At 40.7% G+C, this 15653-nt stretch overlaps 1 protein-coding gene across 1 annotated transcript in view; it reads right to left on the bottom strand.

Annotated features, from left to right (window-relative positions):
• Positions 1–15653, bottom strand: part of LOC124606763 (15-hydroxyprostaglandin dehydrogenase [NAD(+)]-like) — a 66639-nt gene that overhangs the window by 20376 nt on the left and 30610 nt on the right. The window contains exon 4 of the mRNA XM_047138818.1: positions 8405–8511. Coding sequence (XP_046994774.1) covers positions 8405–8511 — 107 coding nt within the window. The remainder of the gene's footprint in view (positions 1–8404; positions 8512–15653) is intronic.

The raw sequence follows: 15653 nt of genomic DNA, 5'->3' as shown, positions 1-15653 counted from the left end.
GGACATGTGTCCGGAAACGCTTACTTTCCATGTTAGAGCTCATTTTATTACTTCTCTTCAAATCACATTAATCATGGAATGGAAACACACAGCAACAGAACGTACCAGCGTGACTTCAAACACTTTGTTACAGGAAATGTTCAAAATGTCCTCCGTTAGCGAGGATACATGCATCCACCCTCCGTCGCATGGAATCCCTGATGCGCTGATGCAGCCCTGGAGAATGGCGTATTGTATCTCAGCCGTCCACAATAAGAGCACGAAGAGTCTCTACATTTGGTACCGGGGTTGCGTAGACGAGAGCATTCAAATGCCCCCATAAATGAAAGTCAAGAGGGTTGAGGTCAGGAGAGCGTGGAGGCCACGGAATTGGTCCGCCTCTACCAATCCATCGGTCACCGAATCTGTTGTTGAGAAGCGTACGAACATTTCGACTGAAATGTGCAGGAGCTCCATCGTGCATGAATCACATGTTGTGTCGTACTTGTAAAGGCACATGTTCTAGCAGCACAGGTAGAGTATCCCGTATGAAATCATGATAACAGGCTCCATTGAGCGTAGGTGGAAGAACATGGGGTCCAATCAAGACATCACCAACAATGCCTGCCAAAACGTTCACAGATGTCAACACAACCACCGAAGTCAACATTACCTTCCTTCAATTGCGCCATCTGGCAGTGAATCGAGGAAGTACATACATACTGACGAAACTAAAATGAGCTCTAACATGGAAATTAAGCGTTTCGGGACACATCTCCATATAACATCTTTTCTTTATTTGAGTGTGAGGAATGTTTCCTGAAAGTTTGGCCGTACCTTTTTGTAACACCCTGTATATCGAACGTTCGATTCTAAATCGATCACGCGACTGTGGTGGCAGGCGTTATAAGCATGTTTATAATGGTCACTACAACAACGACGAAAGAGCGTTACTAAAATTGTTGTAATTACTAAGGCTGGTCCAAATGGCTCTGAGCACTATGGGACTTAACATATGAGGTCATCAGTCCCCTAGTACTTAGAACTACTTAAACCTAACTAACCTAAGTACATCACACACATCCATGCCCGAGGCAGGATTCGAACCTGCGACCGCAGCGGTCGTGCGGTTCCCGACTGAAGGGTCTAGAACCGTTCGGCCCCGGAGGCCGGCAATTACGAAGGAAACGAATTACCTCACACGTCGACGTTGTCGCCATGACAAAGTCCATTTGATGCATATGCTACGGGAAGCATACCGTTTTTGTCGTAACCTGGGTAGACTCTGCCAATGTCACGAAAAAATATGGGTAGAGTGCCATATTTCCGACAAAATTTCAAACAATTTTCTGCATTGCTTAAGCATGGAATTAGATTCTTCCACGTGAGGCAATCGGCAGAAGAAACGTCTACAATACCAGACATCCCACTCACTTCCGTCATAAATCGTTTGGGTTTTCCTAGCATCTCACAAATGATTTATCATAACGCCCGCCACCACAGCTGCGTGATCGATTTACAGTCGCCTGTTCGATATATATCGTTAGCACCCTGCGACTTCGATAGGCAAACATTCTTGGAAATTACCAGGCTCGTCGTCTAGAAACTGGAGTGTACCGTTACATGAAGATATTTTGTGATTTTTATCACTTTTGCACTACAGAGGGCTCCAAATAATGCAGAGACTCTTTGATAGTCAATATTATTGAAACAAAATGACAGACCGTTACAATTCTTGTGCAGGGGAAGGTTATATTACGTGTTCCACGTGACCGCCAATAGTAGCCAAACTATGTCGATGCCGCTGTACTGTTGACCGAAATATGGCTGTCGGTGTTCCCGGTGTGACAGCCGCACAGGACACCTCGATGGTTTCTCGTAGCACGTTCAGTGTTACTGGCTTCTGTTGATAAATTTCGTTTTTCAGGGTCCCCCATCGGTAGAGGTCAAGAGGTGTAAGGTCTGGAGACCGTGGCGGGCACAGCTTTGTGTTGCCCAAATGATAATCTTACGTCACTCATGTCTGCGCTGTCATCTGCTGGAAAACGCGCGCCAAGATCTATTGACAAACAATGGACTACGCTACCGCGCAAAATTGCAACGATATTTCATTTTGCTCCAAAGATATTAACTATCGGAGTATCTAAATTATTCTGGACCTCTCTGTATTACTCAAAGACCTTGTAAAAAATAACTAGACTCACTGATGGCGCTGCAGTCGCGGGATAATTTGAACCTTCGGCTGGACGCCATTATAGTGGTTGTAGTCTGATGTGTTGTGTAGTATTGCTGTTTATGAAGACCCTGATTCAACGTTGCATATTTGTTGGGGCGTACATACAGTATTTGTTACTCGTAATTCTACTGTCTGTGCGTTCCAATCAAAAGAAGTACAATGGTGAAGAGTTGTGCAGCGATTAATTGAACAAATAAATTCGAGAAAGGAACGAATATTACATTTCACAGGTATGTGGATATTTTAAGTTGTTTTGTATGTCGGTGCACTTGCTTAATAAATGTTTTTGTAACACGGTATTAGCATAATGTCTGTGCATCTATTTGCAGGTTTCCTTTCTCAAAACCACAGCTGTTACAAAAATGGTTACACGCTGTCAGGAGGCAAGATTTCCGACCGACTGAATACCATTTTATATGTTCTGATCATTTTGAAGAAAGTTGGCTGACAGGTAGTGTTTTCACGGTCTAGGTTAGGTTGAAACTTGATAATTTCGTCGTGAGTTGCCAAAGCACTATGCCGTATATAACGCACTTCTCGTCATAAAATCTAAAGCAAGGTAGAGTCAGAAAATATCTATTAATATAGTGGGCAAATATTCGGGTATTTTGATGCATTTTGCATACATCTATCGTAAATGAACTACGAAAAATGCTAGGGGTCCAGTCCATAACTTTTAGCTACGGCAGATTCCATGTAGTACGTAAGATAAATTCATAAACAGTGGCTAGTTGCTATTTGTTCATAAATTAAAAAGTATATTGTAGTAACGTATTTAAATGAGGCATTATGTTTGTGACCTAACTCAAGGGAAGGCATTTTATAACCAAAAGCGATGTATAAACATTCGAACTCAGCGCGTCAGTTTTACCACTCTAATGGCCGCCAGCCAGCTATTCAATTTGTCCGCTCTTCACAGTCGACCACTCGAGCGGTTGTGGGGGCCTGGTATTACTATACCGTGTCTGCTTTTAATAAAAGGACAAAAAGATTAACATTAGATAGAAGGAGAAAATATTGGAACTTAAATTGTATAACATTTCCACACAACGAAAATGTAAGTTTGTAAAAATTTTTGTATTGTTGTAAACAGAGACACGAAGAAGGTTCAGTAAGTTCTGGAACTGATTTATTGCATGTGAAACAAGAGGAGCTATTGTTCGAAGGAAGGGGCTATGTAGACTGAAGTTTTATGAACTAACAGTTTTTTAGCGATTGCCAACGGATTTTTCGTGTACACGAGAGCTACAGTGTTGCATGTTTCTTTTTTGTCATTGTATCTGGCCCACAGTGGCATTCATGTCCGTCCGTTTTTGGCCAAATTAGGGATAACAGTCGTTCAACATATCGTATAGTCATCTGATTTGGTTATGGAAGAATTCGTGGCTCTACGGTCGGTGCTGCGGAGGGGTGGCAAGGGAAGGACATATGCAGAAAACAAAAGCATACTCATTATCTGAGCCGAGGCAGAGGTGGGGAAAGTTGTGGAGAGGGGGGGGGGGGAGAGGGAAGGGGGATGAAGTAATTATTGTTTGTTTTGAGGAAGAGGGACACATGGAGACAAAATAAAACAAAGCTATTGGACAATTACGCTTGTTAATTGGTAAACATACCACCACTTTCTAACAGCTACTAATCACCTACAACATACTTAACAGAGTATAGCGAAGAAAGACAGCATCTGGATCAATTGATATGTTTTATCAGCATACCTGGCTAGCCTTACACAATGAAAAGATTTATTTATGTCTGAGAAGGAAACAAATTAGTTAGAATAACAAGAGGAAATTTGCAAAATTAATAGATGTTTAGTGTAAAGATCTCTTAAACAGATGGTTGTCGATGTAGCCTGTGGTATCTGATAAAGCACTGAAATCTGACTTACATAGCAAAAGCATGAGCCTGTGACACTAGCGACATCCAAACAAACTTTTTATGAGAACTCATCTGAAAACAAATCTGCCGGCGAAACTGTATTCATCAACAAACTGCAACACAAGTATTTATCAGAAGCTGAAAGATTAAGTAAAATATGAGAAGAGCATGTGGTACTACAAAGTGGGTAAGTCATTAGTTTAAACAGAAGAAAGATGATTTGACTAGTGGAGTTGTGATCGTGCATAACTACATGTTCTAAGAGCAAACGAAAGAAGTTTCAACAAGATAAGCAGGCGAACCCGTATTACGGTTACGAATGTGATCTAATTGTAATGACTTCAGATAAAGAATAGGCAGTCATGTATAAATGTCTGCAAAGAATATCTGGCTTTACACAAAGGACCAAATAGACAATCTCCACAAAATATGACAAAACAATGTGCTCACGTGCTGTTGAATGAGATAGGGATTGAATAACGCAGTTGCTCACGAATACATAAAATATGCATAGATATTGCCACACACATGGACATTTGACTCTAGCCGTGTCACAAAGAAAACTATGTTGCGTTTCAATTGGAACATGCAGCAATCGTGAAGAATTTTCCCGACCTAACGTTGACTTCTAAAAATAGAGGCATCCTACAGGAATTTAGCAAAATATGCTTGCACAGTGTTGCTTAAGCCAAGAGAAGCTCTCTCCCAGCAAACTGGCGACAGAATGGCGTGAAAATCCTACACATGTTCACGCATCCGAAAAGAACTGATTTCAGCACCAGAGTGTTCTTCTGTCTCACTACATGCTGTGTACGAACTGGAGACTGCTGGGAAACAGTTTGATTGACCTGAAGTACCCAACCTGCACAAGAACTGTCACTTGTACCTACACTGTTGTTATATCTGTCACAGATTCCGCTTTAGAGATTGCACAAGCCGCCGTCTTCCACACTGAGGCTTGGACGTACACCATCTCGTCGCCCATTTGTGCTTTCACTGTCCTTCAACTACTTTCCAGTAGCATGTGTACTGTCTCCTAGCCTCACTCTTCACGAGACTCTCGTTCCCAGGCGCCTGGCCACGAAATTCCGCTATGTGTCATAGTTGCTATGTCAGTGGACTTCCCCGTATACCGTCCAGAACTGTTGATATTTTTAAAAATATCGGGAACATCACTATTGGCTTTCGATGTATCGGAAAGAGATCGATATATCGGCGGAAACGATATCTACGTCCTGGCCTATAAAAATATCGGCTGCATATTGTATATATACTGCCGCTTTTAGAGCTGTAGCTTTAAGCATTGATATATTAGATATTCTGTAAATCAACAAGCTAATAGCCTACCTGTCCCCCTTAGCCCCCCCCCCCCCCCTTCACTTTGCAATCGGACTTCTTCTTTTGTGCTACATATTTTTTTCTCTACTTCACGTCTATAGTCACAATAGTCATCATTTTTTTTGTCACGAGACTGCCGGTTTCGGTCTATAATGACCTTCTTCAGATCTGTTTTATAAAAACATATCCTATTCACTAGAATTGAAGTAAAGGAGATTTATTCTATATTAGGATCACCGCTCAATTCGCAGCCATGTCGCACTTTGTGGTACACGTACTTGCTTCACACAATCAAAGAGAAAGATTGGACCTGATGAATGTTCAAAAAGTAGTAAGACTCCTTTATCCAGTGAAAGTAAAGTTATGTTCCACTTTAATTTCAAAAGAACAACTTCAAATATTTACCGAAAATTGTGAAACAACACAAAATAAAAATATCGGCACTCGATATTACCATTTTGACATCGATATATAGGGGGAGAAGTATATATCGATATTTTATCGAGAGCCCTAATACAGTCCATACTGTCGCTAGAATGACTCCATGTATGACTCCCTACATACTTTTCTAGGCCGACTTTCACATTCGCGACGGGCAGTTGTTCATGATATTTTTGCTCATCAACGTATATGATTAGGAAGGACTTTGTCCCCACCATATTACGTGCAATCTTTTTCTGCCGCCATAATTGTAACATTGGAAATGTATATCTCAAACGTAGTCACCATTTTTTTTTACTCCTATGACCATCTTCCTTCAAAAATGTTTGTACCTGGTTTTCTGTTTCACATAACCATTCAAATTATGACAGTCATCTTTGCCGCCAGTGCTCTGAACGGGAACGAAACGAAAACTGTTATCGTCGCCGACTAGTCTTTTATTCTCAGATGCTGATCTGTTACCGTAAATCAGTTGCAAGCAAACGTAAGTAGCATCAAATGACCCCCTTCGTCACTATTTCACAGCTGGAGCGATCCTACAATTGGGCAAGACTCTATTTTGTTGTATCACCAACTTCTGTAGAAAATGACTCTCTGATTTCAGAGTAATTATCGTGAATAAAAGTGTCATTTCTGTTCCTCTCTCAGTTACCTTCTATAACGCATTGTAGCGGTTCTATCTTTGTATGGTCGAAGTTTCGTCGAGTTATGTTAGGTGCTACCGACACATCATGCGAAAGTTACTTTTGTCGTTACGTTTTGTACAGCAGTGTACTTTCACATAATAGACATGAAGTTTATAGGTGCATGGTTTTTAATACCTTTCTTGCGAAGCAAAGCAATGGACACGGTGATAAAATTAGAAACAAATTGTGCTATACAGAGCGGTAGCTACAATTATTCTTTCAGAATCGAATAGGAAGGGGGAACTGTTTCGAAATAAAACTGGTATGCCACGAATCTTTGGGTTAGCACACTGGACCCGCATTCGGGATGACGACGGTTTAAACCCGCGTCCGGCCATCCCGATTTTAGGTTTTCCGCCATTCAGGCAAATGCCGGGATGGTTCGTTTGAAAGGGCACGACCGCCTTCCTTCCCCATCCTTCCGTAATCCGATGAGACCGATGAACCCGCTGTTTGGTACCCTCCCTCAAATCAATCAACCAACCAACCAACCAACTTGATAAAAAACTGAAGCACCTAGAAGGTGAGGAGGAAACGAATTGAAACGTCACTGTCTGAGACAGTATGTGATACTACTTTAGTGATTAGAAAATTGAACAAATTTTAAGAAAGAACTTGGCATTATGAGCCCACTTATCAGTATGATGCACAGACTCCAGTCTGGATGCAGGCACTTTTTCGTTTGTGATGGCTCTCATAAAGCCGTTGAATCCCCTCCAGAGGCTAGCCGATCCACAAGGGATCTAAGCGGTCCTCGATATCCTGGAGACTGATGATAGATTTGGGGATCTGGTCAGGAGTACCTCACCATTATGTAGATATTTCATAGAGATACGTGCTATGTGCGGACGAGTATTGTCCTATTAAAACTGGCATCATGATACTGTAACACATGAGGACATCGGATGTCCATGACGTGCAGTTGTGCTGTCAGCGTTCCCTCGGTCACCACCATCCCCGATCTGAAGTCATCACCAGTGGCTCCCCACACAATGGCACCAGGAGTATTGTCATCTGGGGTATTTTAGAAACGCGATTCGTCTCTGAGCAATACGCTACGCCATTAATCAGGTGTCCATGCTTCCAGATCACAGCATCACCCCAATTTCAGCCGTTTGTCTTGAGGTGTTAATGGCAGCCTACGCATGGGATCATAGCTCCTTACTCCAACAGCAGCTAGTCTCTGATCAGTGGTACGGGATGACACAGAACGTTGCAAAGTGTCCACTACTTCTTCTTGAATGGAAGTCGCAGATGTCGAGTGATTATGATGTGCTTGGTGCACAGTATGCCAATACCCATTTGTGATGGTCGGACGTGGTCTATCGGAACCTTGACCACATTGGGCTATTGTCATGTCAGAAAGACTCGCAACGAGGTCGCTTTTAAACTGTGTCAGAAGTTGATGACGCTGTTTCAAACGAGTAACCATCATATCCGTGTCCTTCAGTGATCACTCAACATCTGACGCTGTTCATGCCCCGTATATACCTTACCAGGCCTGGTAATAAAACTAAATACAACGAATACTAATGCATTCTGATGACCGTTCTGCCTGTCACAGAGAACTGCAATTCGAGTCATTTATATACCTGCCGATTGTGTGTACATGTACGAAGTTACATTGGCAGCTGTCCGTGTCTTCTGGCTGCTTTACTTCTTTTGTCAGGCGGTGTATAAATGGTCAGATGCCTTTGAATGAATTCAACAGAACAGATGACTGAAAATGGTATGATGAATTTGTAGATGACTGGGGACAGACTGAAGACAGATGCCAGTCGAAGACAATGCGACAAAGAAAAGGACTCAAAAAACAGGGAAGTGGAGGTATACTCGTGTTGCTACGTACCACGTTGATGTCCACCTGCTTCTCCCACACACAGTCACGCATGATGCCAGCATTGTTGATCACGATGTCCAGACGGTTGAATGTTGATTTGGCTGCTTTGAAGACCTCTGAAACAAGATAGTCTCAGTTTTTCAATTCATTTCTGTTCAGTTGAAAATTATTAGGTGTTCATATCGATGAGAATTTAAACTGAAAAATAAAAACACATTTTGGAACTCCTAAAACAACTTAGTGCAGTCACTTTTGCACTTAGAATCGTTGCAAATCTTGGGAAGAGACAAATCAGTAAGTTGAAGTATTTTGCATATTTTCATTCAATAATGTCACATGGAATAATGTTCTGGGGTAACTCATCTTTAAGAAAGAAAGTCTTAATTGCTCAAAACGTGCTGTAAGATTAATATTTGTCGCTAATCCACAATCATCTTATAGACCCCTGTTTAAGGAGATATATTTATTCACACATGAATTTTGTTGTAAATAATTCACTGAATTTCAAAAGGAGCAAGGATGTGTGTAATCACAATACCAGGAGGAAAACTGACATTCATTACCCCACATTAATGTTATCTTTTTCACAAACAAGGTGCACAATGATGCACCAAAAGTTTTCATTACTTACCCAGGGATATAAAATGTTTGACACTTAGCAAAGAAAACTTTGAAAGCAAACTAAACGTTAATCCCTGACAACTTCTATTCCGTAGAAGAATTTCTTTTTCTATAACGTCTGAAAGGTGGTGGGTAGGAATTTCTAACTCACATCTACCTCTCTCTCTCTCTCTCTCAGTAAGTAGCTATACTTAAAAATTAAGTTGTGATGTTAAAATGACTCATTCCATATCATTACGATTTATCATACAAATGATCCATCGAACATGAAACTCGCAAACATCAAGACTTTGTTGCAGTTATATACTGCTGACCATTAAAATTGCAATAGCAATTGTAAGTATAACATAAAAACATAAAACATTTTAATATAATACTTACTACTTTGTCAGGAGATCATCAAAATAGGTGAATACCATACAGATAACTGGAACAGCTAATATTTACGGAATTAATGTACTGCCAGAATGAAGCATTGTTATGCATTATTAGCAAATTTATCATACACAAAATACCTAATCTTGACTGTTGTGACCAAGTGCTGTCAAAACTGAAATCTAACAGACACTTTTAGTTAAGCTGGTCTAACAGTCTCTGTTAAGACATTCATCTATAGAGTAGAAGGAGTTGCCTATCAAAAAGTCTTTCAAACTCTGTTTAAAGCGTGCTTTATCTGAAACCAAGTTTTCAATGGTTGCTGGCAATTTATTGAAAATGTGTGTTCCTGAATATTGGGCCCCTTTTTGGACTGAGGTAAGTGATTTTAGGACTTAATGTGGATTGTTCTTATTCCTAGTACTGCTACTATATATTGTGGTATTGCTTGGAAAAAAGCGATACATTACTTGCAACAAATTTCATTAAGGAATAAATATACTGAGGAGCAGTGGTTAGAATACAAAGTTCCTTGAGCAGGTTTCTACATGATGTTCTTGAATTTACACCACAAATGATTCTTATTACACACTTTTGCACACTAAAAACTTTTGCTCAGTTTGATGAGTTACCCCTGAATATGATCCCGTGTGATATAACAGAATGAAAGTAAGCAAAGTATGTAATTTTTTATACTTGTATCTCCTACATTTGACATCATTCTCACTGCAAATACAGACTTGTTTAGGAGCTTAAGCAATTCTGTGGTATGCCCTTCCCAACTGAATTTATTACCTAGTTGTAATCCCAGAAATTTAACACTGTCAACCTCTTCGATCTGTATGTCTTCATGTTATTGCACCTGCTGGAAGGAAATCTCTTACAGGTTCTGAACTGCATATAGTGTGTCTTTTCAAAGTTTAATGACAGTGAACATGCTTTAACCCATTTATTAATGTCAGCAAAAATTTGATTAGCAGCTATTTCTAAATCTGTACTTGACTTCCTACTTACTGCAATGTTTGTATCATCTGCAAAGAAAACAAACTTAGTATCTGGCAATGTAACAGCTGAGAGGGCGTTAATGCACACAAGAAAAAGCAATGGACCCAAGATGGAACCTGAGGAACATCACATGTAATTAATTCCCAATTAGATGAAGACTGACTGCTTATTGCACAGGTATTCTGCAATGACCAGTGACACCCTTTGTTTCCTGTTAGTTTGATATGAGTCAAACCATTTCGCAGCATTGCCAGTGACACCATAATATTCTAATTTACTTAAGGGAAAGGTGTGGTTCACACAGTTAAAGGCTATTAACATGTCACAGAAAATACCAGTAGCCTCTAATTTATTATCTAATGAATTAAATACATTCTCACTGTAAGTGTCATTAGCCTTCTCTATGTCAGAACCCTTAAGAAATCCAAACTGTGACTTGGAAAATATATTACTTGCAGTCAGATGCTTAAGGAGAGGCTTGAACACAACCTTTACAAATATTTTTGAGAAAGCCAGCAAAAGTGAAATTGGTAGATAGTTCGATGGTGTCTCTTTATCCCTCTTCTTGTAAAGAGGCTTAACTTCAGCATATTTCAGCATCTGGAAATGTTCCACTGATAAGAGATTGACTACACAAATAACTTAAGATAGAACACAGTGTAATGTGTACTACCCAAATTATCAGCTGTGTGAACCAGAGGTGATCTTGTTGCGTACCGAATGGCTTCTGATTCCATAACACTAGATGAAAGCCCCATATGATGATGACATATGCAATATGGCAACATTCGTTCCCCTCTGAGTCTCCACATACAGACAAATCCATCGTTATGATGTATATAGAATCAGGATTATTCTGAAAAGACGATGTGTGGTCACTCCTGTGACCAGTGTTGGCGTTGGACTCACAACTGTTTGCACGCCCATCTCTGCTGTCAAGTCAAAGGAAGTTGCAGCAATGATCGCTGTGCTGACAGTCCTTGGTGCCCCTTGTATCGTCCTGCAGTCCGAATGAATACCTATCTTGCTGCAAACTAGCCAGTTTCCTGGCTTAAAACACATAACATGGCAGTCCAATCCTGCATGGGTGAGGTACCAATACGTCAATCCTCTCGGGAGCTAGTCTCGTGGAGCCGTTGAGATCCTGCATGGCGTTGAGTGTGGCCCTCCTGAACATACTGGATCCATTTTTCGCACGACGGTCTTGGGATCCCAAGCAATATGTGGATCACCATTTCGCCGCTCTTGAATTTACGACACCTACTGATAGGCGTTTCTCTTTCCTATACAGGGTATTAAGATGACCTGCACACTAACTGCCAACATTTAAAAAGAATTTTTGAAAGAGACATCCACTCCTTATATAGCACATCCTATCCGTTTCGTGCTGTTGCGCTGAAACGCTGCACATTTGAATATCAAAGCATATATTACACTTAATAACAATTTGACATTCTGATGAAAACACATGTCACTGGTGTATTATTGTACAATATTTAGTATTTATTTTACAAACTGGGTTTCCTCTGTTACATCATCATCATAAATGGTGCACAATTCCATATTTCGGAAAAGTCTTACTGAATGTAGCAAGGAAGCTTAAATTCAGAAACTTTAAAACATAATTTCATGTGCACTGCGCTGTTGGACATTTTTTGTCCAATGGTAAAGACAGCACTCCAGCTTTGGAAGAGTGAAATATACGAAATTACTTGTAACTGTAGCAAATTCTGTGTCAGTCTGGCAGGGCAATATGCACCTGCTTGAAGGAACACCACAGAAGTTGGAAACCTTGAAAAGGAGACTCTACTTTTGCAGAAAGAAGGTCAGAGTTAGAAGGTGCAACAAGAGGTATTACATTTCATCTGTAAAGGAAGGAAGATGAACTATCGTAAAATAATGGAAACTAACAAATATATGTCCACCTGCCCAAGCTTGATACTGATTGACCAGATACAGTTCTCTCACTCATCCCTTCTAACTGTAGATACTACTCACATTTTCACCCAAGCCATGTTACAATTTACCCCTCTACCTCACATGTTCCATGTTTTTCCTGTATTTCAGGTACCTTAATTTTTCTTGCCCTGTGAAAAATTTTTTTATTTGTATTACGGAGCAGCTTCACTTACCTGCTAAATCTCACTCGCATAGATTATTTTGTTCACCACACCCTTGGAACATGTCATCTAAGTTTATTGTTCATTATTTTCGTATAAGAAAAATTGTAGATTGTTGTATAGTTCATTAGCTGATATCACACTTATTATCTTAGTTAAAATATCTTACATCGTATTTTCACTGTGATAATTTCTCTCGTTTTATTCCTAAATACAACATTAACATTTTTTGTCTTTGGAAATGAGAATACTCTCAAGTTTGTGTCATAAATAATAATTAATATAAAACATTACACTAGTATCGTGTGTGTTTTCATTGATAATGTATGAAATGCTCTACTATCAACCGACAGAACGATCAATCGATGCGATTTGACATTCGTTGCATGTCGCCTTCATAGCGCTGCAATTTGAAGGCCAGCAGTGTATTTTGTGTTACGTCATTCTGAAATGCAAGCAAACGGAATAGCTACGATGACGTTGGTTATTTGTGTGCCTTAGATTATGTGAAATTATACTTCTCAGAGAGCCCGCAATTAGCTTCTCTAAAAACGGTGCTTATTTCATACAGCATATACTAGTTTCGTGCGTTTACAATGTCTTTCTATCATATTACGAGAAGATCTATGCGGAGGTAATTAGACTATTACGACATTTCAGGTCCGTTAGTTATGCAGACAACTATCCTTAAAACGAAACATAAAAGAACATTGGTCTGCGTAATTAGCGGCCCTGAATGCTTATAATTTAGTTTGAAACGACAGCCGTTGTTGGAGTTTCAAAACCAAACTATTTTTAATGAAACAATTATATTCAACTAACTGAATGACACTATGAAGAAGTTTGCCACTGCGAAGCAGGATCTTCTGACCATGTCTTGCACTTCTTGTGCATATGTGAGTTACGCAAACTTACGGATTTTTACATTTCTATAATATAATTTTTCACTGATTTCTTAACAAAACAAACCAGAAACTTAAGTTGGTTAGACATCGCATCTTATTTCTTGACGCAGATCTTGACAACAGAAAGACAATTGTCCTACAGTTCGAGGATTTCTTTTATTTTCATATAGTTAGAATGGAATGTAGTCGAATTAAATCGGGTGAAGCCGAGGGAATTATATTAGGAAATGAGACGCTTAAAGTAGTAAATGAGTTCTGCTATTTCGAATGTAGTAGAATTAAATAGCGTGATGCTGAGAGAATTAGATTAGGAAATGAGACGCTTAAAGCAGTAAATGAGATTTGCTATTTGGGGAGCAAAATAACTGGCGATGGTCGAAGTAGAGTGGATGTAAAATGTAGAATGACAATGGCAAGGAAAGCGTTTCTGAAGAAGAGAAATTTGTTAACTTCGAGTATAGATTTAAGTGTCAGGAAGTCGTTTCTGAAAGTATTTGCGTGGAGTGTAGCCATGTATGGAAGTGAAACATGGACGATAACTAGTTTCGACAAGAAGAGAATAGAAGCTTTCGAAATGTGGTGCTACAGAAGAATGCTGAAGATTAGATGGGTAGATCACATAACTAATGAGGAGGTATTGAATAGGATTGGGGAGAAGAGAAGTTTGTGGCACAACTTGACTAGAAGAAGGGACCGGTTGGTCGGACATGTTCTGAGGCATCAAGGGATCACAAATTTAGCAATGGAGGGCAGCGTGGAGGGTAAAAATCGTAGAGGGAGACGAAGAAATGAATACACTAAACAGATTGAGAAGGATGTAGGTTGTAGTAAGTACTGGGAGATGAAGAAGCTTGCACAGGATAGAGTAGCATGGAGGGCTGCATCAAACCAGTCTCTGGACTGAAGACCGCAACAACAACATAGTTAGAAACCTGAATTGTAAATCGAATATATGATACGCATCAGATGACCAGAGATATTCGAAGGATGAAGAAAGGAACAACGGCTGGAGATTATGGTGCTTCAGTGGAAATGACTGAAGCTGGAGGGAAGGTAATGCAAAAGCAACATGCAAAATTTTATACAAATTGTGTGCGGAACAAGATAATTCTCCAAAACTGGATCGATGCTTAATTCAACGAAGACAAAAAAAACCTATGAATTCAACGAAGACAAAAAAAAACCTATGGACCTGGCAACCTCCTTTCCCTAACTTACGAGGTATTCGTTAAATTTATAAAAACCACATAAAAAAATGCTTCACATTGTAATCAAGCGAAGGAACAAGCTGGATTTATAAAGGACCATCAAGATGGCTCTAGACGTAGGTATACTACAAGGGACCATTTGCAAATACACTCCTGGAAATTGAAATAAGAACACCGTGAATTCATTGTCCCAGGAAGGGGAAACTTTATTGACACATTCCTGGGGTCAGATACATCACATGATCACACTGACAGAACCACAGGCACATAGACACAGGCAACAGAGCATGCACAATGTCGGCACTAGTACAGTGTATATCCACCTTTCGCAGCAATGCAGGCTGCGATTCTCCCATGGAGACGATCGTAGAGATGCTGGATGTAGTCCTGTGGAACGGCTTGCCATGCCATTTCCACCTGGCGCCTCAGTTGGACCAGCGTTCGTGCTGGACGTGCAGACCGCGTGAGATGACGCTTCATCCAGTCCCAAACATGCTCAATGGGGGACAGATCCGGAGATCTTGCTGGCCAGGATAGTTGACTTACACCTTCTAGAGCACGTTGGGTGGCACGGGATACATGCGGACGTGCATTGTCCTGTTGGAACAGCAAGTTCCCTTGCCGGTCTAGGAATGGTAGAACGATGGGTTCGATGACGGTTTGGATGTACCGTGCACTATTCAGTGTCCCCTCGACGATCACCAGTGGTGTACGGCCAGTGTAGGAGATCGCTCCCCACACCATGATGTCGGGTGTTGGCCCTGTGTGCCTCGGTCGTATGCAGTCCTGATTGTGGCGCTCACCTGCACGGCGCCAAAAACGCATACGGCCATCATTGGCACCAAGGCAGAAGCGACTCTCATCGCTGAAGACGACACGTCTCCATTCGTCCCTCCATTCACGCATGTCGCGACACTACTGGAGGCGGGCTGCACGATGTTGGGGCGTGAGCGAAAGACGGCCTAACAGTGTGCGGGACCGTAGCCCAGCTTCATGGAGACGGTTGCGAATAGTCCTCGCCGAT

Source organism: Schistocerca americana, chromosome 3 (genome assembly GCF_021461395.2).
Source record: "Schistocerca americana isolate TAMUIC-IGC-003095 chromosome 3, iqSchAmer2.1, whole genome shotgun sequence".
NCBI classification, from domain to species: domain Eukaryota; kingdom Metazoa; phylum Arthropoda; class Insecta; order Orthoptera; family Acrididae; genus Schistocerca; species Schistocerca americana.
This window is presented reverse-complemented; position numbering and strand designations above follow the sequence as displayed.